Genomic DNA, 24,864 nt, shown 5'->3' on the forward strand with positions numbered 1-24,864 from the left:
CATTCCTCGTCTGACTTTACCGGAGGGGCTGGAAGGCTACACTACCTTCTTTCTCTGTGCCTCCCCCTACCCCCTAAAGCAATGAATGGCCATGTGATACATTTCTGGCCAATAAGCGCAGACAAAGTCTCTGCGAAAGGTTTCCATCCCGAATTTTAAAAAGTCGAAGGTCACAAGAAAAAAAAATTCCGTGCCCCTCTGCCTTTTCTTTTTTTCTTGCTGGAATACAGGTGAAAGGGGCGGATGTGCGCAGCCATTGTGAGACCTGAGACAGCAAACGTGACAAAAAGCCAGTAGAACAGGGTGGCAGAAGCCACATGAAAGAGTTTGGGCTGCTGGTGGCAACCTTCGGCCTCTGTGCCAGCCAGTCATGGACTGAATTCCTCCTGATCTCCAGCTCCTCTCTATTGGGACCAATAGGGATTCTGTTTCTAGCTTGTTTGCTAGAAGCTGACTGAGACAGTGACCTGACAGGAATCATTCCTGAGGTTTCCTGCAATCGTCTGTATTTAAGCAAGATTGTGTTTCACTTACAAAGACAAAAGAAAAGGAATCTACTGTTTTAAAAATATATATATCGATGATGGAAGTGCTCATAGTGCACCTTGAAAATCGTGTTGAGAGCCCTTTGCTCGTGGAATATTTTACGCCCTTCACTTTTGGGTCTGGTCTGACTAAGGCTGATGTAATGGGTCCCGCAGCACCTCTGTTAGGACCTTCTGTGTCTCTAAAGCTCCTAAACTCAGTTAGTAGATCAACAGGCCTGTTTGTTTTGCAAATGCTGTCATTGTTTCCATTTCTTTACAAGATAGATTTTTTCCGAACTGGGAGAGCTGGATTTTTCACACTCGGGCCCCAGAACAGCAGCCTTGGGAGAATATAGGATGTGTTTTTCTTTCTCTTTTGATCATAAACCACTGTTATCACAGAGTCAAAAGAAAAGAGCTGACCAAGCATTTCCTCCAGCGTTAGACTCTGTGATAACACACAGGGAGGCCTGTGCAGGTGGGGTACACGTCCTTGACCTGCTGTGTGGGAACTGTCAAGGTCATGGAGCCTCGAGGGGGGATTTGTGTTCTTTCCCAGCCAGTCTGTTCCAGAGCTTGACACCCACAAGCCTGAAGTAACCACTGGGCACAAGAGGAAAGCAGCTCCTGGCATCTCTGAGCTGGGAGTTTCTAGACTTTCCAGAAGCATCCAGTAACTATCCTTAAAGGTTACTCTACTAGACTTGGAAATAACTTGACTGTTAACAATTATTAGCTGACAGCCCTGGGCACTGGGGCTCAGTTGGTTGAGGGTCGTCCTGGGCGCCAAAAGGTCGCTGGTTTGATTCCCAGTCAGGGCGCAGGCCCGGGTTGCAGACTCCAGTAGGGGGCGTGCAGGAGGCCGCCCATTGGTGTTTCTCTCTCTCCTTCCCCTTCCTAAAATCAATTTTAAAAATATTTCAAAAAAATTATTAGCTGACAAAGGGGAAAAAAAACCCCACACAGTTGTTTTCTCCAGGGAAACAGTTTCTACACGGGCCCCGAGGATGTGGCTATAAGGACCCAGGGGAGCATCGCATCCTCGGAGACTCTTCTCAGAAGGACGCGCAGGGACTTGGGTTTTCTCCACACGCAGCATATTTAAGCCTCTTCTCGTCAACCAGATGATTTCTCCGGCCGTCACACACTTCACAGTCGCGGCAGAATTCACACCAAACAGCCATTTTGAACAAGTTATCTTCCTGTCTCCGCCCACTTCCCTTTCAAAAGTGGGAAGATCCTCTGTTCCCTTTTTCTCACAGCTGCCACAGACACCGTCGGAAGGAAACAGAATGGGAACCGGGCCCCTCCTCTGAATATCCACACACCAGTTCTCTTAGAGCATAGAAGCTTATAGGAATATGTAAAAATCACACTGAACACTGCTTTAAATAATAGCATTTTCCTTCCCGTTTACCCTGATATAGTCTTGCTATTTGGGCGTAATATCCTTTAGATGACCTAAAGGCATGGGGGGGGGGGAGATTTAGCTCCGAAGCATTGAACATATTTATTGTTATTATTACAACCGAAAAAATCCTCTCGCGTGTGTCCTCCTGCCCCCTTAGTAATACGATGTTATGCACAGAGAAATAATAATAAAGAAAATAATAGCGCAGCCGTCATAATAACTCCTAATGTAGACTCATACGTTCCAGGTGCCAACCATTTATTCTTTAGTACCTGTGAGGAAGGTACTCAAATGATCCCCGTTTACCACCGAGGAGGAAACTCAGGCACAGAGAGGTCAAGCAACTTGCCCAAAGACACACAGGAAGGGGCGGCGCTGGGACTTAGATCCGGGAAGCCTCCTTATGAAAGTCTGCAGTCTTCACCGACCACAAAGCTACCCTGTAATCAAGGCTGTCGGGTCAGTTCTGGGTTCCGAGGGAGGCTACAGGTGCCAGTGTCTGGGTAGATTATCTGCCAGACCAAGCTCCTAAAGAAAGTCCCCTTCCACTGCTTCCAGCAGCTCGCCAGTCCCTCGGACGCGTCAGGCTCAGATCCTGGCCTCCCCCCCCACACACACCCCCACCTGCAGGAAGTTTAAGCTTATTTCATTAGATAAAGGAAACTTGTGGCTAAAAGCGCTCCCCGGAACTCTATTTCTAAAGAAAGACTAAAGAGGTAAAGGCCATTGTTATTCAAATGGTTGCCACCGGCAGCTCGGCCTCGCTCAGTTCGGGGACTGAAAAGATTGGGACTCGGCGAGGTAGAGAGGAGGCCCCTGAACGCAGCGGGGCGCGGCCGAGGGGACTCAGAAGGACGCCGAGGAAGGACCCCGAGTTCAGCCCCGCCTGCGGGGCCTTTGTGCTGGGGGAACGTCTTTCATCCCCGGGGGAGTCATCACGGGCTCGGGACTCGGTGGCATTTTCCAAGTGCAGAGACCCGGGAAGTGGGACCCAGACACTCCCGGGGCAAGTGGCTCGAGCTCCGGCTGGGACCCGGGACATTCAGCCCCCGCCTCCCTCCCTCCCTCCTGGGACTGGGCCAGGGACACAGGGCACAGTCCCAGCAACTCACCCAGGGATGCGGCGTCCAGAGGGCGGGCGGGAAGTCCTGGAGCTTGGGGAGGAAACTGATTTTCCTAAAGGCCTTTGGAAACCTCTAGATGAGGCAGGTGCGGGGCCGGAGTGTTAAAGGAGCAGAGGCATCTAAGGCTGTCCCGAGAAGGGACAGAGCGGAACTGGTTTAAAATAGGCACTGATGTTTACGTTGACACGAATATAGGCTTGTTTGTATTCTTCTATGGTATTTGTCTAAACACACGGCTCCCGGGAACTTCCTAGTCAACGTGAGCCTGGCATCCACTTGTTTGGGATCAAATCTTGGCCCTGCCTCCAGCTGGCTGTGGAACCTCACACAGCGAACCTGCTGTCTCGGGGCCTCACATTCTCTGTCTAAAAGGTAGAGATAATGAAAGAATAAATATAAGTACACGCAGGAATATTGTAGGAATTAGAGGAGCGACTATGTGCGTTACACACAGCACCTGGTACGTCTCAGGCGCTGAATATTGTCAGTAGCTTTCATGATTATTAAAATAACAACACAGCAGGGAGGAGGTGGCGTTTCCTGAACCTGGTCACGCTGACTCTGAGGTTGTTAATACAATAGGAAAAGTTGGCCAACCGGTTGGACACGGTAGGTCCTCAAGAGCCATCCTTGGGGAGATAAATGTTTGCTGAGTCGAGGTACAGGCGTCTGAATTGCTGTGTCCAGTCTGGGGGTGGGGGTGGGGGTGGGGGTGGGGTGGAAGGATTGAGCCAAAAAATTTTAAAAAGAGAGAGAGAGAGAACTCAGGGACATGGACGACAGTGTGGTGAGTGCAGGGAGGGGGGTGGAGCTGGAAGAGGGCATGGGAGGGATAAATAGTGATGGAAAAAATAAAATAAAATAAAATTTTAACAAAGAATGCAATTAAAATCCAAGAGGACGCTGAAGAGGTTAACCCAGAAGGCAGGGACCGAGCAAGAGTAAAACACCACACACCAAATATAGATGAGAAAATGTAGGGTATTTTTTTTTCTGACAATAAAATACAAGATGTTTTACAAGATATACATTCAAACACGTGAAATATTGTTATATAGAAATATCGTTATAGTCCACGTTTCTAATGTAAGGGAAAGGATTTTCCCCGGGTGGCTTTAGCCGGCTGTTCTCAAAGCGTGTTCTGGAGACTCAAGGGGGGGGGGTCCCCAAGAACCCCGCAAGTGGACTTCAAGGTCAAAACTTTTAACAATAATATGAAGGTGTTGTTTGCATTTCTCTCTCTCGCTAGTAGACTAGGAGTTCACGATACGACACACGATGTTGCGAAAGATAGAATCCAAAAGCGAGGTGAGAATTGCCCTACCTTCCCCTGAGACGGAGAGAAGAGAGACTTGGGCAAATATAAAACAGGGCCGCTCGTCTTTTTCATTCTTGTTTTTAAACATGAGTGTATCTTTCATAAAAATATGCATTTCCCTGAACACGCATGGGGTTTATTATTACTATGAAGGGAATGGTAAGTAAATATTTTTAAATCCTCAGTTTTAACTTTCCTGATAGTAACTAGAGATCTAACTCGTACAAAGATAAATCCTCCAGGGTCCAGAGCTCTGTGTCAGAATGGGGTTTATTTCACTTTTAAGGATGTTGACGAAGGAGTTTTGAGACTAGAACGTCTGAGAAGCACAGTTTCAGCCGTAGGGTGGGAGGTTTCGAAACCGCACATTTTCAATCGTTTCAGCTGCTCGCCACCAAGTGAGGCTTTTCTTTTTTCCTTCTTTTTAGAAAGTGGCCTTTAGAAAATACTCAGGTGGAGGGGCTGCGTGTGAAGGGGAGGAACTCCAGGGCCCCTGAGCTCTTTCCCAGCTCAGGAGCTCACTACCCTGCAGAAGGGATGGAAAAGCGGCCTCCCCGAGACTCTGGTTCTCATGAGACTGTGGGGAAGTTGGCAGCGGCCTGCGGTCGGGCCCGAGGCACAGCGCGGAGGATGCCAGGCTCGTGGGCCCTGAGCCCTGGGCTGCTGGGGGGTCTCTCGTGAGAATGACAAGGCTCAGGGCTCACTGCCCGTGTCACCTACGCTTCAGCAGGGGACCTCGTCCCGGGGGGATGGACACCGGCTTTCACGATGGCCTCACACGTCTCCCCTGAACAAGCCAGAAACTGACAGCTGAGAGCTTTTCAGAGGACAACTGGCAGAAGCAGGCAGGTTTCTCCTCTAAACCACGTCCCAGCTGACACCCTGGGGACCTCTGCTCGCTACCCTGGTTCTAATGTGTGTGTCCCCTCGGAACCTATAGATCCCCCGCCTCTTCCATGCAGCTGCACATCAAAGTCGAAACAGACCCCCGAAGAATAAATGGGCGAAGCAGGTGAGTGCAATTTACAGAAGACGCAGTGATGCTAGGAAAGTGGAAAAAAAAAAACCCACACAATAAAAAACCAAATTAAATGCAAAACAGAGATTTTGAGAAATACTTTGGACCCATAGAATGAACACTTGCTTGGAAACAATGAAAAAAAAAATACAATGAAAAAATATAAATGTGTGAAAAAGGAAACCCACATACAGTGCCAGGAGGGGCACAAGGCAAGAAAAATACCTCCCAAAGGCCATTTGTTAATATGCATATAAAGACTTAAAACAGTCCTAGTTTTTGCCACAGAAATCCCAGGTCGATGAACCTAAGAGAAGCGGCCGAGTATCTACGGGCAAGGATTTCTGTCGAATGATATCTATTTTCAGGAAAACCTGACAAAACATTCCTCTTTGACTGCAAACTTATGAACTAGTTCTACAGAAAAATGAAGGAAACGATCCTTTGGGGCTGAACTGGTTGGGTCACCAGACAGGCCTTGTCCGCGTCCCCTCGGGGTCTCGGCGGCGGAGCGCCTCCCCGTGGGGGGCCACACAAGAAGCTCCACGTGGGGAGCAGCCGCAGGCTTCTGGTCGCTGCCCCGCGAAGAGCGACGCTCACATGTGCTGAGGGCGACAGTTACGGTGCATGTAACTACCGCGACATAGAATTACTCAGCGGATGTTGGCCATGACGTAGGAGGTGTCCAGTGGTGGCTGGCGAGAGAGCGAGGCTGGGCCGAGACGCAAGGATGCGGGAAGGTCCTCCTTAGAGACTCAGGGCGGCGCAGACCCTGCCTCAGGCCCCCTTCTCCGGGCCCGGCTCAGCCTGCCTCCAGTTCTCACCCAAAGGACAGAGCCTCACAGCCCTAAGAGCGCCCACAGCACTTGAATTTGGTCCTTCATCGTAAGTCCGTCATTAGGACTTTTTAAAAAGGTTCTTTTGAAAAATCTGGGAAGAAAACACTTTTTCTCATTTGCCACCACGAAGGCAGAAGGCTGCCCCCCCCTTGCCCCCCGCATGTAGACTCTGGCCACACGGCCCTGCGAGGTAGACCAGGTGGCCCGTTCAGCTCAACACGGTTCAACTTGGCTCTTGGGCGCTTGGAGTGAAAAATTTTAAAAAAACCAGCAACACAGCTTTCTCTTCTAAAAACTTACACCAAGGAAAAGGGAGAACAGGGTTTCTTCAAGAATGGTTACGAGCCCGGCCGGGCGGGGCTCAGCGGTTGAGCGTTGACCTAGGATCCAGGCGATCGGGGTTCGATTCCCGGTCAGGGCACAGGCCCGGGTTGCGGGCTCGATCAATGACTCTCTCATCATTGATGTTTCTGTCTCTCTCTCTCCCTCTTCTTTCCTCTCTCTGAAATCAATAAAAATATATTAAAAAAAAAAAAAAAAGAATTGTTACGAAAAGCAACCAGAAAACTGAGCTACTCTTTCTAAAGTCTTTGCGGGGGAGGCCAAAGGGCCAGGATTTTTCCAGAAAGTAGCAGATGAAGACCAGGAAAGAAATCCCACCAAGTCTTGGCCTGCGTGTGCGTGAGAGAGAAAGAGAAAGAGAATTTCTATTTATTATCCCAGGTGACAAATACCCAAGTGTTAACCACCGTTTTGGGGGTGAGAGGGACAGGAAAGGGTGGAAGAGGCACGAACTCTCGGTCCCTTGGTCTGTAAAAGGTCAAGAGAGGCTTTGCAACATGGACCAGCTCAGAAAAGAAACGCGCTCTGGTCCACCAGAGGCCACGTCGCAGAGCATCCCACCCTCCCGCGTCCTTCTGTCTCAGGAAGTGAGAGAAACAGCGAAGTTTTGTCAGAATGTTTCCCAACTTCTGCTTCTGTGCTGTCAGAACCCGGAAGCGGCAAGAGTTAAAAATGAAAACATTGTTGTTGGGTTTTTTTTTTTGGTTGTTTTTTTTTTTTTAAATGACAATTAAATTTTCTTTAAAATCCCCAACACTTAGGATACTTCATTCAGGCATGTTTGGGATTTTAGGTGACTGTCCACGATGAATCTGTTTTTATCTAAAGTGAAAGCCTGGTTTACTCTTGACATCCTTCGGCTTAACTTGGGGAAAAATGAAATCACCCTTGTTTGACTCCAATAAAAACAAAAAAAAAAACAGGGGGGGGTAAGGCTTATAAAAGTTGGATTTCTTTAATTAATAAATAAAAATCGAAAGCCCCGGTCATCTAGCAACAATATTCAGTATCAGAGAAGGTTCTTTTCTCCAAGAACATGTCATCATGTTCTAGGGGAACTTGGAAAAAACTTCATCTTCTGAAAGATTAATGATGAACGCGCCGTGATTAGGAAAGAGACCCGGTGCATTTGCTGTGCTCTGGAAACCGAATATTGAGGACATGAGGGCAAAGCCCGCCTTCCCAGGAAAGGTGGACCACAGTGTGTGTTCTACCTGCTGCGCACAATAGGTGCGCAGCGATGGAAGGTCCCGTGAGCGCGGGGGACAGGTCTTCCCATTGAAACGCAGTGGATTTTCCCCGCTAGCTTAGGCTCTGGGGAGCACCGCTCTTACTCTCCCACAGACGTCGGCCCCCTCGAGCAAGCTCTAGTCACAGGATGTGGCCGCTTCGACTTTTATCTCCATCTGGCAGAACACAAGCAACCCATCTGAGCTCTCAGCTTCTGCTCTAAGCAACCAAACTTTCCCCGGCGCCCGCCCCCCGCCCCCCGCCGCCCCCCCACCTCCGTGACGCGCATTTCTCGTAAAACCGCAAGTCAGTCAACTTCCTCAGGGAGCCTGGCGGTGCCTGGCAACCGAGGGACCCCGGGGGGTGCAGCCCAGGTCACCTGTAGCTCTCGGGCCTGGCATCTACCACCAGACACACGTGCCTGATGGCCCCTGGCCGTCCACGCACTGTGTCTACGCTCCCCTGTCACCTTCCACTACCAGGTGTCCGGACCCGTGGAAAAAAGCGAGGGTGCGGGAGACAAAGAAGGAAGCCGCAATAGCTTTTCATTTAAAAGCAGGTCAATAGGTGTCTGTTTCTTCGATGTGCAAAGAATGAAAATACATCTGTGACCCCCTTTGGAAACATTTGCTACTTGTCCTAGTAAATCTTGTCAGAAATAACAGCCCCACGCTGCGGAAATGGTCTTAAAAAGAAACCTGCGTCGTGGGCACCCCCGATTTGGAGGGAGGCCCAAGCCGTCCACGAAACGGCGCCCAGATTGTTGTGTTTCTGGTACAGCTGGTGAATTCGTAGATAATTCTTCCCTGAACAAATGCACGCCATTACCATGAAGGGATTTTTAGATTATGCTGTGAAGCTTTCTCGGGCCTGCCTGATATTTAACATCTCATTGCTACTACGAAGCTCTCCCCGTGAGTATTTCTGATGTTTTATTCTTGAGTTTCTAAACCTTGTAGGATGCCCCCTTGGGTAATTGTAAGGGGTACCCAACAAGCTTCATGCTGAATAACACGTAGTGGGTGCTTTCTGACGAAGTGTCCGAGAGTTAGCCACGTGGCCCGGGATAGCTTAACGCCACCGCCTGGTGAATCCTGGAGAAATCATTTCAACTATACCAGCAGCTCTCAAGGACCAAGGTGAGAGCTGACAGTTTTGCCCTCAAGGGGCACCTGGCAGCACCTGGAGGCAGTTTTGGTTCTGATACTGTGGGGAGGGGAGGGGGAGGAAGGGGGGCTCCTGCCTGTGGTTTGCCAAGGCCGGGGGTGGTGCCAACCCTCCCACGATGCGCAGGACGGCCAGTTATCCAGCCAGAATGTCCATCAGGCCGAGGCTGAGGAACTGGGCTGAGCCATTCATTTCACTGTTGAACAGGCTTGAAGAAGTTAAGTGACTCAGCCAAGACCACACCTCAGAATCGAAGTCCAGTGACGATGAGAGAGAGAGAGAGTGAGGATTGGAAATTCATCCCTGAATGTCTCATCTAATACTCATTTCCTTACATCAGACAAGTGGGCAGATGTCTCATGAGCAACTGAAGGAATTCTGCACCCAATGCCCCCTCTTTTTGGTATAACATAGGCCAAGTCGTCAAGGAGTTCTGAGTTTCAGTTTTGCCATTGGTAAAATAGATGAGTTAAAATAGATGATTTCTATGGTCTATTTTTTCCTCTAAAATTGTACTCGTGTGTAAATGATGGTGCTCCCATGATAGGAGTCTCCAAATCTCCAAATTCCCTTTCACTCTCTTCAAACTTCTTCTCTAGGAATCCTAACCACAGTAAAAGCAGGAAATATTGCTGCTAATTTGAAAAACCCAGTGTCTTGAGCAATACTTGACTTTCAGTAAATAGCCAAGAACAGAATAAAGTGTAAATTTGTTATCTAAACATAAAGGGGCTGGAATAAAGACATGTTCACTGTCTGGTATTTTAATGGGAAAACCAGTTATTCTGGTCCTTTTATATCCTGTGTACATATTAACTTATTTAGACCATACACATGCATTTTAAAAACTATAAAAATGAAGGAAAATGAGCCATGGAAATGGCAAACGGTTGTCCCCAAATGAACTGAATTGGTTTGGCACTTACAACCCAATGATATATTTCCTGAGATAAAAGTTTCCCAAAGTATTCAGGGATCTGTAATTCATTCTTTGTCATTTTAACATTGTAGACAAGACAAACTGATCAGTGTTTAAAATTTTCATTTTAATACTCATGCATTTGGGGTGAGAGAGGAACCAAAGTTGCTCGTTATGTGCTTTATTTTTTTAGGCTCAAGAGTTTATTAGAGTAGCTGCTACAGGAAACAGAAGGAGAAAATGTAACTAGTACTTGTAACCTTTGTGTACAAATTTTAGGGGTACCATATAGACTGTAAGCCCTAATTTTAAATCCCCCTTTCATTATAAAATAAAAGAATAAAATTTTAAATGTCAGATTACTTCATTCCACTACCTAAATTATTTTTCAACCAGAAGAAATTAAGCTATCATTTTATTTTTATTTTTATTTTTTTTAACACAGAAAGAATTTTAATCTGGCCCATGTGCCATGATGATTGTTAACCTCTGGATATTCTAACAACATTTTGATGGATCTTAAATCAATTAACACTATAAAGGAAAACATCTGGGGTCCTAATACTTCTCAGAGTGGCTCTTAATATTGTTTTAAAAGGGAGTTTAAAATGTATTTAATTAAGAAGCCCATTGAAAATTCCATAATTCATTGTGTGTGAAAACAGTAGATATTAAAATCATGTCAATGTTATGAACCAACCTGAAGCATGTGTATCTGTTAGAGAGGATTATTGGAAAAGTCAGCGGAAGGAAATGCTCTCTCGTCCATCAAATCCAGATGCTCAGCCCATAAAACAGGGGCTTAGCCTAAGTGAAAGGTGGCTTCGGGCATCTGACATCCTTAAGAGGTGTCACCGCAGAGGAAATTCATGGATGGGGAGAGCCAAGAGGGGCTCCTAAATGAATTATGCTTTACTCTCGTTTTAAAGGAATCATACTAATTATTTTCTAAATTAAATATGGATGGCTTAAGATAAAAAGGCACGGGAATTTTTCTTTCCAGAAACACCATCAGGTAAATATTTTGATTTAAACGAAAGGTTACAAGTCCTAGTGACATGTTCTCCTTCTGTCTACTGTAGCAGTTACTCCAATAAACTCCTCAGCCTAAAAAATGATTTAAAATATTTTTATAAAGATTACTTTTTAGCAAAAAATAGATCCATGATAAGCTTTTTTTTTCTTTTTTTTTTTTTATAAACTGATAAAACATACACAGAAGCAAAGACTGCACAAAACCATGGCTGAATGGAGCGCCTCGGTTCCTTCTTTCCCGAGCCTCTTGGCTCTTGAGCAGATACAGATGGTCGTGGAATCGCTGACTCACAAACTAGAAACCGACGTTGACAGGGGTCGAACGTTCCACGTCTCTAGTTAGATACATAGATTAATAGGTAAACCATTTCTCTTTTAAAAAAAAAATAAAAAATCAAGATTTCAACTTTGATTCCAAGTGAAAAGCCAAAAGGGAGGCCAATCATAGTAGTAGTAACACAAGTGCTTTCCTTTTCGGTTTTCCAAGCCCTTCAGGAGGTAACAGCCCCTCGTATTTCTTCATTTCTTTCTAATTAACAGAGGGCCGTCGCGCTCATTTCTTAGAGCCGCCCTCTACTTAGAAGTGTAAATATTAAAACTTAGCTCGAGAGAAGACGTCTTATTACGGACAATCATAAAAAGTTATTTTGGATTCTTGGAGCATCTTGGTTTTTTGCTTTTTTCCCCTTAAAATGGATGGGTCGTCAAATTGGCGTCCGTGGAGCTATTTTTAGTGTTGCGGCGCTCCCGGAAAACACACCGTGAGGAAGCTGGCACAGATTGTTGCCTTTAACAACTGAAGGTATTTTTATTACTCCTATTTTCGGCCTTTGAAGTGCCCACTGGTCGCACGTCCAGAGCTCGGAGGCCCCGGGGCTCCGATCCCCTGGCCACCCCAGCCCGCCTTGCACCCCTGCCTCCTAGCTGCCCCCCACGCAGCACCACCTCCTCCTCCGAGCCCAGGGACACTCTCCGCTTCAAAGGCCTGGCCGGTGTTCTGTCGTAGGTCACCCTGAACATGTCTTTCATCTTTTCCCCGGGCGAGAACCTCTCTCTCTTGGGCCTGGAGCTGGACCCGTGGGTTCCAGTCGCCCTCAAGCCCCCTGACGTCTAGGGCGGAGCACACGCAGCTCCTCACGTGTCAGTGATGAGCTAGATCCCTCAGTGAATGAGATAGAAGCTTATTTCACTTATTCACCTTTGTCCTTGAGACCACGGGCCAAAAAGGTCACACCGGCCCGCGTAATTGAGCTGACCCCCCTGAAAACGGGTCCCTTAGGTTCACGAGGCTGTTACCTCCCGAGGACTTGGACGCGGCTAGGTTTTCCTGCCTGGCACGAAACTCTGCTTCCTGGGCCACCGACACTGACCAGGGCGCCTACACGTGTGACCGTCTGGTCCCCACGCTCTCACAGGCTGTCAGCGATAAGCGGGCCCCTGCGCAGCAGGCTCCCCTGTCTCTGGAGCAGAAGCAGATGTGCTCCAGCTGATGTGCTTTATGTCCTTGTGAAGATGGAGCCGGGCAGGAAGAGAAAGGCCTGGGATGGGACTTTCTCCTGAGCCCAGCTCTTCGCCGGGGTCCCGCTGTCCCGATCGCAGTGAACGGGCCAGGCCGCTGATGTGCCCACTGTTCAACGCAAGCGACATGCCATCGTACAAAACCGCGCGTCAGTCATGTGTAGATGGAAAGTTAAATAGGGACTTAGTCTCTTAGCCAAGTTTCTGTTTTCCTCACTTAAGTCTAGTGACCAAGGGTCGGGGGAGCCTTTATTTAATACTCTGAGCCCGGCTGGGTGTGGCTCAAGCGGTTGAGGGTCGACCTAGGATTTAGGTGATCGGGGTTCGATTCCCGGTCAGGGCACAGGCCCGGGTTGTGGGCTCGATCCCCAGTCGGGGGCGTGCAGGAGGCGGCCGATCAATGACTCTCATCACTGATATTTCTCTCTCTCTCTCTCCCTCTCCTTTCCTCTCTCTGAAATCAATAAAGATATATTTTTTAAAAAAATACTCTGAGAAATAAGAGTCAGAAGGTACCCGGAAATCAACACCTGAAGAGCACGTGGAGTGAGCTCAGGGCCCCTTCCCTCTCCTGGCTCCTTCGGTACTTAAAACAAGAGCGGGGAAAATTAAATCCAACTACCCCCTTTCGGGATATGATCATCGGTACATTTTATGATAAATGCCAGGGAACAAATGAGTACATTTACTTATGGTCAAGTATAGGCTAGACTTCATAATGGTTTGTAAACTTAAGTTAAATGAGACCACATTTATATAAAATATTGAGAACAGGTGCCTGGCCCACGGTAGCCCTACTTTTCTTATTAGCTAACTATTCCTCTTATTAACTGACTACCAGTTAATACAAAAACAAGTTGCTCTAAGTATGTATCTCTTTTAAGAAAACCTGCCAAGCCTGAAAGTAAAATTTTATATGCATATGGTCCCAAAATAACAAATCTCTACTTGTATGCTGGGTAATTATCAAGGCTATTAAGTTCTACCTCATATAAGCCCAAGTGATAACCATTTTTCCAAATTTCTGAAAGCAATGAAAGATATAAACTTTGATTCAGAAAGAAGACTTTTATGTAACTCTCAACAAGTCTCCCAACCTGCCCAAGCATTGGCTTCAACAGTATTTTAAAATATTTTTATCAATATGCATCAAGAGGAAATATACGCCACAAGGGACTCTACAGAACCCTACCTCTCGCAGACATTTTCAAATTACATTTCTAATCATTGGTCTCTCAATGTATATTCTACACAGTTTTCATTAAAACAAATTATTTTGTTTGTATCTTTCCCTTTTTAATCTCTAAGCCAGCAATATATATGGTACTCAACTTCTGCAAGTGGTGTTGTAAACCCCTTCGCATTTACTTTTCTGATAATATTAAATAGGGACATTTAACAGTAATTAGTATATTCACAACCAAACTTCCAAGAGCGGATGTGAATTTTGATTTTTTTATGGAATTTACTGGATTCCCACTGTAAGTCAGCAGCAAGCTTGCTACGCTCTTCACGGCCGTCAGGTCTTTTTTTTGACACCTGAAGCGAACTGTTTCCCCTGCTCCTCTCTGACTCTCCCCCCATCCCTGTGGTTAGTTGTCCATCTAACACGCTCGGACCCCGTCACGCTCGGCCCCGGGCTGTAGATGCAGACTTAGGGTTCCAGGGATTTCTAGGCCTCTCTAGCTGGGTGACTAATGAGAATCCAGCATTAATGTGGACAAAGCGCAGCCCTCTGGTGCCTGGCCCTAATCGGGGAGTTTCCCGCCCCAGTTGCTCGTGGAAAACCGTGAGTCCTTCTGCGTAACTGCCTCCTGCCCAGCCACCCAGCGAGGCTCCGGCTCCCGCCTAAAGCCCCTGCCTTCTCTCCAGCCCAGCCCTGCCCTCCCTCCCACCAACCCAGCTGCCTCCCAGCTGCTCCCCAGGCCCTGGGCTCACTTCCAGTGTGGCCCCCTCACAGCAGCCGGGGTAAGCGCTTAAATATAGACACAAAATCAGGTCGTCGTCTACTTAAAAATCCCGAAAGACTTCTTGCCATTCATGCCACCTTGGGCGAAACCCAAACTCACCCCATTTCCACGCAGGCCCTGCAGGCCCCACCCCCTCTGTTTCCGTCTCCGGCTTCCCCACCCACACAGGCTGGGCCTTTACCCACCCCCTGCAGGCACCTGCCTCCCCTCTTGTGCCTGGAGCCCGCCAATTTTTTTTTTTTTTGCTATTTTCTAAAGGGCCTTTGCACCTGCCAGTTCCTGTTCACACAAATCTTTACATCTTGTCAGCAGACGGGAAGCTTAATGACACCTCTCCAAAGAGGCCTTCCTGGGTCACTCTGTTTAAAGGGCCATTCCCCCTCCCGCCCAACCTGGCCTGTCCCTCCCCTATCACTGGTTCATTTCACAGCACGTATCAGGAGCTAAAAATTTCTTAGTTATTTATTTGGGTTTTTTGGTTTTTTATCTGTCTTGCTAAGAGGTAAGGTTCGTGGAAGGCGATGTTTTATTTACCATGTGTCTGCACTTCCGACAGTTCTGGGCACATAGTAGGACATCCATCAACAGCAGTTGAATCAATGAGTGAAATCATCTCATTTAAACAGCGGCTGCTGTTATACCCATTACACAGATCACCAAACTGAGGATCGGAAAGGTAAATCCTATGTGGTTCATGATGGAAAAGCCCAGAATGGAGTCCAGGGAAGATATCTAAGTAGAGCTGGTCTGCACCCAACATTTCAAGAATCATCCCTTCAAGCTACTTCCATGAGTCCCTGAGCCTTTGCATTTGCCCGTCTGCTACCCTCCCATCACCTCCTCTCACAGCCATCACTTGGAACTGATACCGTCTGCTCTGTTCACTCCTAGCCGCTATGTATCTGGATTATACCTAAAATATCAATTAGCAAATTCAGAAAATCAAAACACGAGCCCCGAGAAGTAGAAAGACTTAGGGCTTGTTAGAAATAAGCTCTAGCCTTCATTTAGAAAACAAAAGAGGATTTGGAAACCCAAGTCTGAGAAGTGAAAGTAGAACCGTGGGCCTGCATTATCTAATCGGCGGCACACATTTACCCTACCAAACAAACAATCAGCGAAGGTTTCCTTTAGTTTCCCTCAAGTTATGGCCGACTAGTTCTGGAGTGGGGCCCATGAGACACTTGATTCCTTGATTCCTTGATTCCTTGATTCCTCTACCTGGCCTCCTGGGTGACTGTGCAAAGATGACCTGGCACCTCTGCTTTCTGGAATGAGGTGAGAACCTCCCTCGTTTTCCATGATCAAAGTGTTCAGTAAAGGTCAAATTACTTCCCTTGCACTTGGAAAAAAAAATCTAGACACTCTGGTGAATTATTCAATGGCTTTCGCTTTATGTAATATCAAAAGCCAGCGAGGGAGGGGGAAATCCATTCTTTCCATCGTGGCTCTCCGCTCGAGACAGGCTCAGCCCTGGGCGTCACGGTGGGAACAGACCAGCTTTGCCTTACACACGTGGCACCAGCACTCACAGCCGAGACAAGCTGACCGAGATGTCGTCTCGCTTTTCATGGGGGGCACGTGGTCTCAGCTGACTTAGATCTTGCCACTTACGTAGGGGGCTCGGCGCGCCGCGGCCCACCCGCGTAGCTACTCCGGGCGGATGGGCCTTGAACGCGTGTTTCACGCAAATGGCCTCAGAGAAGGACTGGCTGCCCTCAGTCTTGGGGGTGTTTTCTCACCATCACGAGGTCACTCACCTGGTTGTTAAGTGGACCACTAAGGTGCCGAGTGACCCGGGGGGTAAACACGGAATAAACACGGAACCAGGCAACCCCAGGATGGCCTCAAGTCCTCGCCACCACCACCCAGGCCCTGCTCCTTACCAGCTGGACACCTTAAAACGTTACTGTGAGAGATCGCCCCAAAGAGCGAAGGATTTATCGGTGCGGTGTGTAGGCCTTAACTTTTGCCTCTAAATACATCTTTTCCTTTCAGTTTCACTCACTAAACCAACCAAAATGAAGTGGGGCTGGTTCCTCTTCCTGTCCGCCAGCCACCTTTATTTATTAAACATCTAATAATAACCGACTGAAAGTCTGCACAAGGGACCCGGTGGGAACAGGGGCCCTGGGGTAGTCTGGCAAGGGTCGAGTTTTTACTTCAATCGTGTACTGAGCCTAGATTGAAAAATAAAAATTTTTATTCATAATTTCTAAGGATTGAGAGCACAAATGCTTCTCTGTTGCAAAAAGATGTTATAACTTTGAGGAGAAAGCTCACGAAGAATCTGGGAGATTTAAGACCTCATTTCTCAGGAGCCCCCACCGTAGTGAGATTAGACTTCACAAGGATAAGCGTGGGATGGACTCACAGCCCCTGGCACATGGGAAACGCCAATAAAATATTTGTTCACAAAATGAATCAATGAGCAGATAAGAAGACTTCGCTAACCTGGTGGGATGAACCACTCAGGGAGTTTGTAGGTGACGGGTATTGGGAACCTGTGAACTCCCTGTAGCTTATTTACTCATCTCTGTAATTCTCAAATTGCCGACAACAATCATGGTTTACTTAGAAAAAAAAAACACTTGGGCTATTCAGTGTATACACAGCACGTGACTGCAAGAGAGAAAGAGAGGGGGGAAGGAAAAAAACCCCAAAATGTTAGCAAGGATTTTAAGCAAGTTCTTTCTTTCTCTTGGTTCCTGAAATTTTCTACCAGGTAGAAACGTTACCAGGAGTCACTCACTCAAATAACAGCAGCAAAAGGGCAGCATTAAAAGAGTTTTTTATGAGTTGTTAAGTGCCTTCTGCGGATAAGCCTGGGCTCCATGCTCAGGCAGGGCCCAGCATTTTGGAGACAGAAACACATTCTAGTTTTAGGAAAATGTCACAAAGTGGGCGCAGACAGAGCTGGGGGACCTGGAGGGGCTGACTTAGAACTGCGTGCACCCCGTGTTTGTTCCAAACGCAGACACGGACCGAGGATGGTAGGACCCCTTGTCTTGGCCCCCCCACCACTGAACTTTGAGGATGTTCTGAACTTGTTATAGTGACTCTTGTTTCTCTTTGCTCCACGGGCTGATCAGAAGAATAGCTCCGGAGTGAGTAAGAATTAAATGCAGTGATTCCAGACGACACAGCCGTCCCCTCAGTGTTTCTAACGTGGCCACTGGCTGAGAAGTCACCAGAGATCCCCGATCTCGCCAGGAAGCTTAGGGATCGCTCTCAGTTACAAAACGAACGTTCCTGATACAGAAATCAACGTGTAAGCTGCACACTGGCCCAAGCTCAAGCTTTCGACAAAGGTAAACAATTACGTAAATTACTCTGTTATGTGACGTTAACATGCAAAAGAAAAAAAAGCCAGCGATGGCAAAATCTGCACGCAAGAAATTTCATTTCTGACTAAATAGAAAAATTAAAAGCTTTTTGGAAAATTAAGATCTGTATTGTTTGCCAAGTCAAATTACCCTTATGAAAGTCATAACCCTACAGGAAAATTCCCAGAGGCGGGAGCCATAATCGGGAAAATGATGCGGATAAAGATTCGTTCATAAATTTAATAGTAATTATAAAAGTTAAATGAAAATTGATTTTCTTCGAGCATGCGTTCAGGAAAATAAAAATAAAGATGGAAAAAGCTGGTCATGGTCTAATCATGCTCTGTATAAAAAATACTCAGGGAATTAAACTGGCCTTAATAGAATTGTTTTCTGTGAAACCTGTCCTCCAGGAAAACTCATAAATGGTGGAGTAGCCTAATTAAATGTTTATTTTTCACAAAAGCTGAGTCAAACGCTTGGAAGCAAAATCACGGGACCGGGACGGTCTCTCTCCCATAGGAAGCGGTTCGAGGGGCGTGAGCGAAGGTGAGTCGTGCCCTGCGCAGGACTGTCCTGGAGGGGCCTGCGGGACACGGCGGGGCATCGAGGGAGGCGAGGTTTCAGGCTGGAAGGGGGATGGATTCGCAAACTATTTAAAAGGCAGAATCCACACTATCCCCAAACTCACCCTAAAACAGGGGAGTCAGAGTTTGAGCATTCAGAGATTTTAAGGGCGTACTCGGCCCCATGGCCTCCCACTGCCTCCTGGAGCCGCCTACGGGGTGAGGGGTGATCGTGACCGCGTCCGGATGGTAAAAAGCCTCGAGCTGCGATTTCATGGGATCACGGAAATGATATTTACAGCTCCGCAGGGTATCTCGGAACTGTCAAGGCATTTTCACAAATATTACCACTTTCAATGCCCACAACATTTACAGGTGAGGAAAGGGTGCCTCCAAGATGGAAATGGTTTGGGTCAAGATCATGCAATTCGTAGAGTTAGATTTCCCAAAATAGCCCTCTCTCCAATTGCAGTGGTTTTCTCCAACTTGGGATGGCTCCCAACTCACTTCCTATGATGCTTAATGTTTCTTTCATCAGGAAATATTTTATTTTATTTTTTACTTTAAGGGGAGATACCTAACATCTAGTGGCCACACTTTAGTGCCATGATTACGTCCCCTTGATACTATTTGTTAATGTCATTGTTGTCTACACAGGTTTCCCTAATCGACTTTCACAGCTACCAGGTTTCTACGTTTTGCTTTTGTTTTATTTATAACTCAGTCTAAGGTTGATTTTTACGCTCCCTTTCCCAGCTGTTCATTTCCTAATACATATGAGCCTCACCTGAGTTGCTCTCAGCTCTCCCCCCTCTGCCCCAGAGTTGGCCGGGCGCTCTGGGGACGGTCGGTGATTTTCCTCCAGGTGCTCACACTTTGGGTTGGGGGTCAGTAAATGGTGATCATTTGCACTTGAATGTCGTCACACGGAGCTACCATTTCACCACACTATATACGGAGTGTCCCCCCAAAATGTACATACACTTTGAATAATCATTAATTGCAATGGCTTAAATCTGAAAAGAAAGAAACATCAATGGAGCCATCAAAAATATATATGTATACATTTTGGGGGACACTATATATATGTGGAAATGAAGTTTAGAGAATCTGGTGGGAACATTAATACTCCTGCTACCTTTTCAGAAATGAATCAGCTGGAGGCCCCATGGATGGACGTGGAAGGTGCTTATGAACTGCACTGACATTGACTCTGTGTACACTCGGGCTCGTCCTGGCCGAAGGAGTAGGAGGGTTTTTGTTTCTTTATGTTTTCTTCCCAAGACTCCTGACAGACTGAAGCTGAAGCAGCAGGTTGACATGTAAAAAAAGGAATGCACGTTAAAGATTTTAGGCACTAATGAGATGTTTCCTAATGTCAGTACTGGTTAGGGCCTTGTACACAAAGGTGAAGAGCCACCATTGTTTTATTTCTGTGTATTTAGCATCACGTAGAAATGGGTATTAATCCCAGCATTCGGCTAAATACACAGCCTGCGGTATTTCTTTTTCCCCTTGGACTTCCCTAAAGAGTCCTGTCCTTATGGATGCAAAAGTCATAGCACTAATCCTTCGGTGACAGACAACGACCGCGGGTATCTATTGCTGAAAGCTGCTTAGACTGGATTGAAATTAAGTTTAAGCGGCGATTAAGTTTTCATTCCAGTTTTCTCCGGTGCAAATACACTCATCAACTCATGACTGGAAAAAATGAAAGATTTTCTTTTTTGTCTGCACCAAGGGGACCTACGTCCACATGGTCAGCACTCAAAGCTTTATCCGCATCAACTCTGGGTTCTCACCAGGGAGGGAATCCATCGGCCTGACTACCGATCTCTGCTCTGGACCAGCGCGGACTGAAAGTCCCTCTCACGTCGTCGAGTAAGAAACGATGCGCAGCGAGCTTGCAAACACACACGCAGAGCCAATGGACGCCGCAGACAAGAGCGTGGTGAAGGCCTGGGCGGGGCGGGGGCTGGGAGGAGGGGTGCGAAGGAGGGGAGGGAATTGGGGGGCATCCGCAATACCACCAGCGATACGAGAAAGAAAGGAACTGATGCCCAGGCTCCCCACAAGCTTCATTGTCCGCTTGGTCGACGTGGAGGAGCTCCGCAGCACGAGCGCCCGTGGCCAGGGCACCGGCACCCGCAGGGCCGCACCTGGCCCCCCGTCCGGTCCCCCCGCCAGGGGAGTCTCTCTCCCCCCATTTTTTCCTGCCTTCCCATCAGCGTCTGGGTCTGAAGAACCAACCTGGCCCACCATTGAGATGCCATCGGCGAGAATATCTATCCACAGAGCAGGCCAAGGCCGGTGCAGTGTGTCGAACTGTGAATTTTTAAGAAGCCGGAGGATCTCTCCGGAGAAGAGGTGCAGCAGGAGGTGAAGGAAGGAGGGAAAGCCTGCAGGAGCGCGGATCCGAAATACGTTTGCTGAGACTGTCTAACCGCCCCCGGCCTGCTCTGGGTGCCTGTCCCGCGGATTTTTGCCTCGCGTTTCTGCCTCCTCGGGCCCTCGCTTCCCGAATGCGTCTCCCCCCCTTTCCCTCTTTTATGATAATCTGCAGTTTCGCCCCAACACACCCGTCACTTTTTCCAGTGCCTGCTGAGAAATCAGGTACGGCTGATGACTCAAAAAAAAAAAAAGGCATAAGACGTGGTTTCTGCCCCCCTTGGCCCCAATGGCAGTCAATCGATTGGTTAAAAAAAAAAAATTAATAATAACCCCGCCAATGGCAACTTGAAATAGATGTGAAAATGCCAAGGAGAGGGGGTTAAAAAGTACAGAATTTCAGCGGCCGTGTTTTGTGGCAAGAGTGATAAAAGGACATGAGAGAGGAAACAGGATTTGCTCAGAGCCCGGGCGGCCTTGAGGAAGTAGCGAGAAGCCGCTGTTGAAAGGGCCCGATGCTCACACGATTTTAATCAGCCGCAAAAGAGAAAGAAAAGGGGCCCCCGCCCAGCTCCGGGCCCAGCCCGGGCCCAGGCCCTCGCTCCCCCCGCACCCAGCTGCCCTGGCCAGGAGTTTAGGAGGCGCACCCGAGGCAATGAGAAGGAATCGGGGGACTTCCCCCCACCGCGATTTTTTAAAATATTTTTAAGCTGTGGAGTGTGGGAAGAAAGAAACGAGACGGCAGATGAATTAAGAACCTGCTGCAGTCCTCCAGGTGGAAGCCGACGGGGTGTGAGTTGAGGGGCTGGCAGCGGAGATGAAGGCGAGAAAGATTTTAGAGATTCTTAAAAGCTAAAACTACAGAAATCGGGGAGTATTTAAATGCATATTTCAGATTGTGGTGTGGGTGGGGTTTTTTTTGTTTGTTTTTTAGTTTTTTTCAATCACAAAACAAGATTAAATTTCCAAGAGCAGGTAGGTCCCACATGTCGGAAATGAAGCCAGAGATAGTCCAGAGCAGGAGTGAGCACAAAGTGATAAACGCAGGCTCTGTGTGTACAGAACACAAGGAAAAATGGCCAAGAATTAAGCCCCCAGGACCCTAATTTTTTTAAAAAGTAGACAAATACAGAGACCCAGTAGACAGATGATAGACTGACCTATAATATATATAAAACTCCATATAAATATATTTTTATAACATAGAACTAGTACACATAACTCACACATACCCTGTGCTTACATAGAACAGGAGAGAAAAGGGGAAGGAGACCCCTAACCCCACCTTATCTTTCCTCTAACGCAATGTCCCTGAAATTCTGGCGATGAGAAGGGTCCCAGGCAGGTAGTTATTACAAAAATATTTTTTTTTAATCGATAAATAATCACACTCCTCCCCCCAAATTCTCTAAATCGTAGACTATTTAGAATTTCACAGGATTACTTATCAAATTCAATTTGTAATTTGTACTGACACCTGCGATGTGCAGGTTTGCCACGTGAGCTATTTCCTTTCGATGTCGATGGAAAAATAAAGATTTGGGTCCCGGAAATGAATCTTCACTGCTAAGACTCAGCTCACACACTCAGAGCTGCAGCCTCAAGTCCATCCTTGGCCCTTACAGTTACTCAGAAATTTTAAACCAAGTTTTGGTTTTCAGTGTTCAGGGCACCTTTGGAAGGATGGTCATCACACACATGCTCTGCCCTCAGACACAATGCTGTCCCCGTGCGAAACACCTTCAATTCATTTTTGCAGGTTATAAAAACAACACACTCTCTCACACTGGTTTCTACTGTCCTTGGCGACACAAAATATAAATGGACAATGTAACTTGCTCAGGAGGGAGCTATTGCCTCGTCTTGTAGAGGAAAGGAGACTGAGGCTGGTAGAAAGACCAAAAAATAAAAATTAAAAAAAAAAATATATATATATATATATATATATATATATTTTTTTTTTCCAAAGTGAATGCTGACAAGTAATATTTTTTTTAATTACTTTTTTTTTTTTTACTTATTTGGAATTTCTACAAAAATATCATTTCCATAACCAATAAACAGCTTTAGATACTACATCATAAGAAGCAATATTAAATATCAACTTGGCAGTTAATAATCAACTGAAACGTACTCATGACCTGAACTGACACGGTTCAAAAATGTTCCTTAAATTAGACCAAAGATCTGCAAAGACCTGTACAAAGATCTCAAACTTTAAAAGGTGCCTAAAGTTCCGTAAGTTGCACTTTCCTGTGGAACAGAGCATTGGGCATGATCGTGGAGTGGACTTGTTTTTATCTGGCTGAGGCTCTAATATCGACCCATCACCCAGGAAGGGCGGTGGCCCCGTAAGAATTTCCAAAGCAAGTATTAAAGCCACTAGTGAGGAACCAAAAGAGCTTGATTTAGAACACGTTCTGTGATAAGAGTGTGCAAAAAGGTAATATTTTCTTAACCAGCCACATGTAGTATTGCCACCTACCACACAACTAAATATTCAATAAAGTATATGACTATTAATCAAAAATTGAGGAAGCAACCTCCTGGCCCGGAAAGAGGGGGGGAGGGTCGGGGTAGCTACGTGCAACCAAAGGCAGATTAGGACTTTTAAAAAATTCATTCCTTGTTTAAAAGATAAAAATTCACTTGTTTTGTCACCAAGTGTCCAGTTTCCTTAGACTTGACAGAAACTCACGTCCATGGACTTAGAAGGACTAAGGAGCATTGCTTTTGTGATACCCTTGAACAGTTTGTAAATGAAGATAAAAGCAGACCAGGTTTTCCCTTTAAACTGTGATCCCCCCCTTCCAAAAAAAACCCACATTTATGTCTTTTTAAGCAGAAACAGTGCGCGTCTCAGAGCAAGCCGGCTCTGACATTTCTCAGGCGGCTCCCTCGCTCCCGGGCAGCAACCCTCCGCTTATATTTATGCTTCTTTCAAACCGAGGTCCGTCCACAGGCAAAAACGAGGTAAGGAAATAATGCCATGTGCTTGCTTACCTTGAACGAAGACCCCTACGTCCAGGAAAACACAGCCGATTGCCAAAAGTTTAAGCCACAAATCCATGGTCATATCAGGAGATCGGCCGTGTCCCTAGGAACCAGCATGCGCCCTCCTGCCAATGGAAACCAGTGGTTATCTCCGGGCCGAGTTTTCCTCCCCGAAACCAAGAAAAGAAAGAAAGGCCCTGAACGCGTACCCTTCGCTGATGTCTTATCAGACCCGGAGCAGCTTCCTCCTCTGCTGCCCTGAGAAGAAACCGCTCGCTAGCTCCACGAGCTACCAGGTAGTGATGTCAGATTCGGTTTTACTGACTTCTCCAAAAATACTGCACCAGGGCCTTTAGAGGAAGTCGAGAAATTATTGTTCAAATTCAATGCGAAGGCATCTTACTTCCTTAATTCAAGCCATCAGACCAAGTCGCTGGGCCTTTTGAAGGGTTTTGAGTATCCAGATGAAGTTCCCTCACAATATCCGTTACTGTTCGGAAATGTCCTATCCTGTCCCAAGGAACCAGTGATGTCCTTCCCGAAGCGCTGGTCTTGCATGGGTGGGGGGTGGCCAGATGATCCCCGAACTGAATGAGCAGGCAATGCCTGGATCTGATTTTAAGTGAACAAATGAATGATTAAATAATCACCTCTCTGGTTATTTTTGGCCACCCTTTGTCAAGTACCACTAGGGCATCCGAAACCCAGCCGTGTGACAGTTTGAACAAACCATTTGCTATGCAAAAAGCCCTCCGGGAGTCCAACAAGGTGGCCCCAAATCTTTCATTGATGTCCTTGGTGGGGTTGGGGGGCCCAGGATTGACATCAGAACTCACTTCACGACAGCAAATCCTGCTGCAAAAGCTTCGTGCTTCCTCGACTTCAGATATTCTAATTGCAATAAAAGTCAAGATCTGTCTCTTACAGGAGTTAACCCATGTTTTCCCCTCAGCAATACTTCCCGAACTTTTTCATTAAAAGGCGACAAACTAGCCCACAACGCTCATCAGGACTCTGATGGGGTCCTTGGCGTGTCCGTGGGCCTGCATACTGGCCAAAACCCACCGTGAATTCAGCAGTGCAATTAAATGAATGATCACAGTGGCTCGTTCATTTAAAAATAATAGGACAAAAAAATAGGACACGCACATGTAAGGCATGATCATTGGAAC

At 46.9% G+C, this 24,864-nt stretch overlaps 1 protein-coding gene across 4 annotated transcripts in view; it reads right to left on the reverse strand.

Moving 5' to 3' along the window:
• PTPRC (protein tyrosine phosphatase receptor type C) overlaps nucleotides 1-24,585 on the reverse strand; it is a 62,212-nt gene extending 37,627 nt beyond the window's left edge. For 3 of the 4 annotated variants that reach the window (XM_081123884.1, XM_081123883.1, XM_081123881.1), the window contains exons 1-2: nucleotides 23,902-24,579; nucleotides 23,702-23,817 (exon numbers count right to left, since the gene is read on the reverse strand). In XM_081123884.1, the coding sequence (XP_080980010.1) occupies nucleotides 23,702-23,774 (73 nt within the window). In that variant the 5' untranslated portion in view covers nucleotides 23,775-23,817; nucleotides 23,902-24,579. Of the gene's footprint in view, nucleotides 1-23,701; nucleotides 23,818-23,901 lie in introns of all 4 variants that reach the window. The other variant, XM_081123882.1, reaches the window with a different exon arrangement.
• Nucleotides 24,586-24,864: the final 279 nt, after the last annotated feature.

This window comes from Miniopterus schreibersii (genome assembly GCF_964146895.1).
Source record: "Miniopterus schreibersii genome assembly, chromosome: 21".
Taxonomy (NCBI): Eukaryota; Metazoa; Chordata; class Mammalia; order Chiroptera; family Miniopteridae; genus Miniopterus; species Miniopterus schreibersii.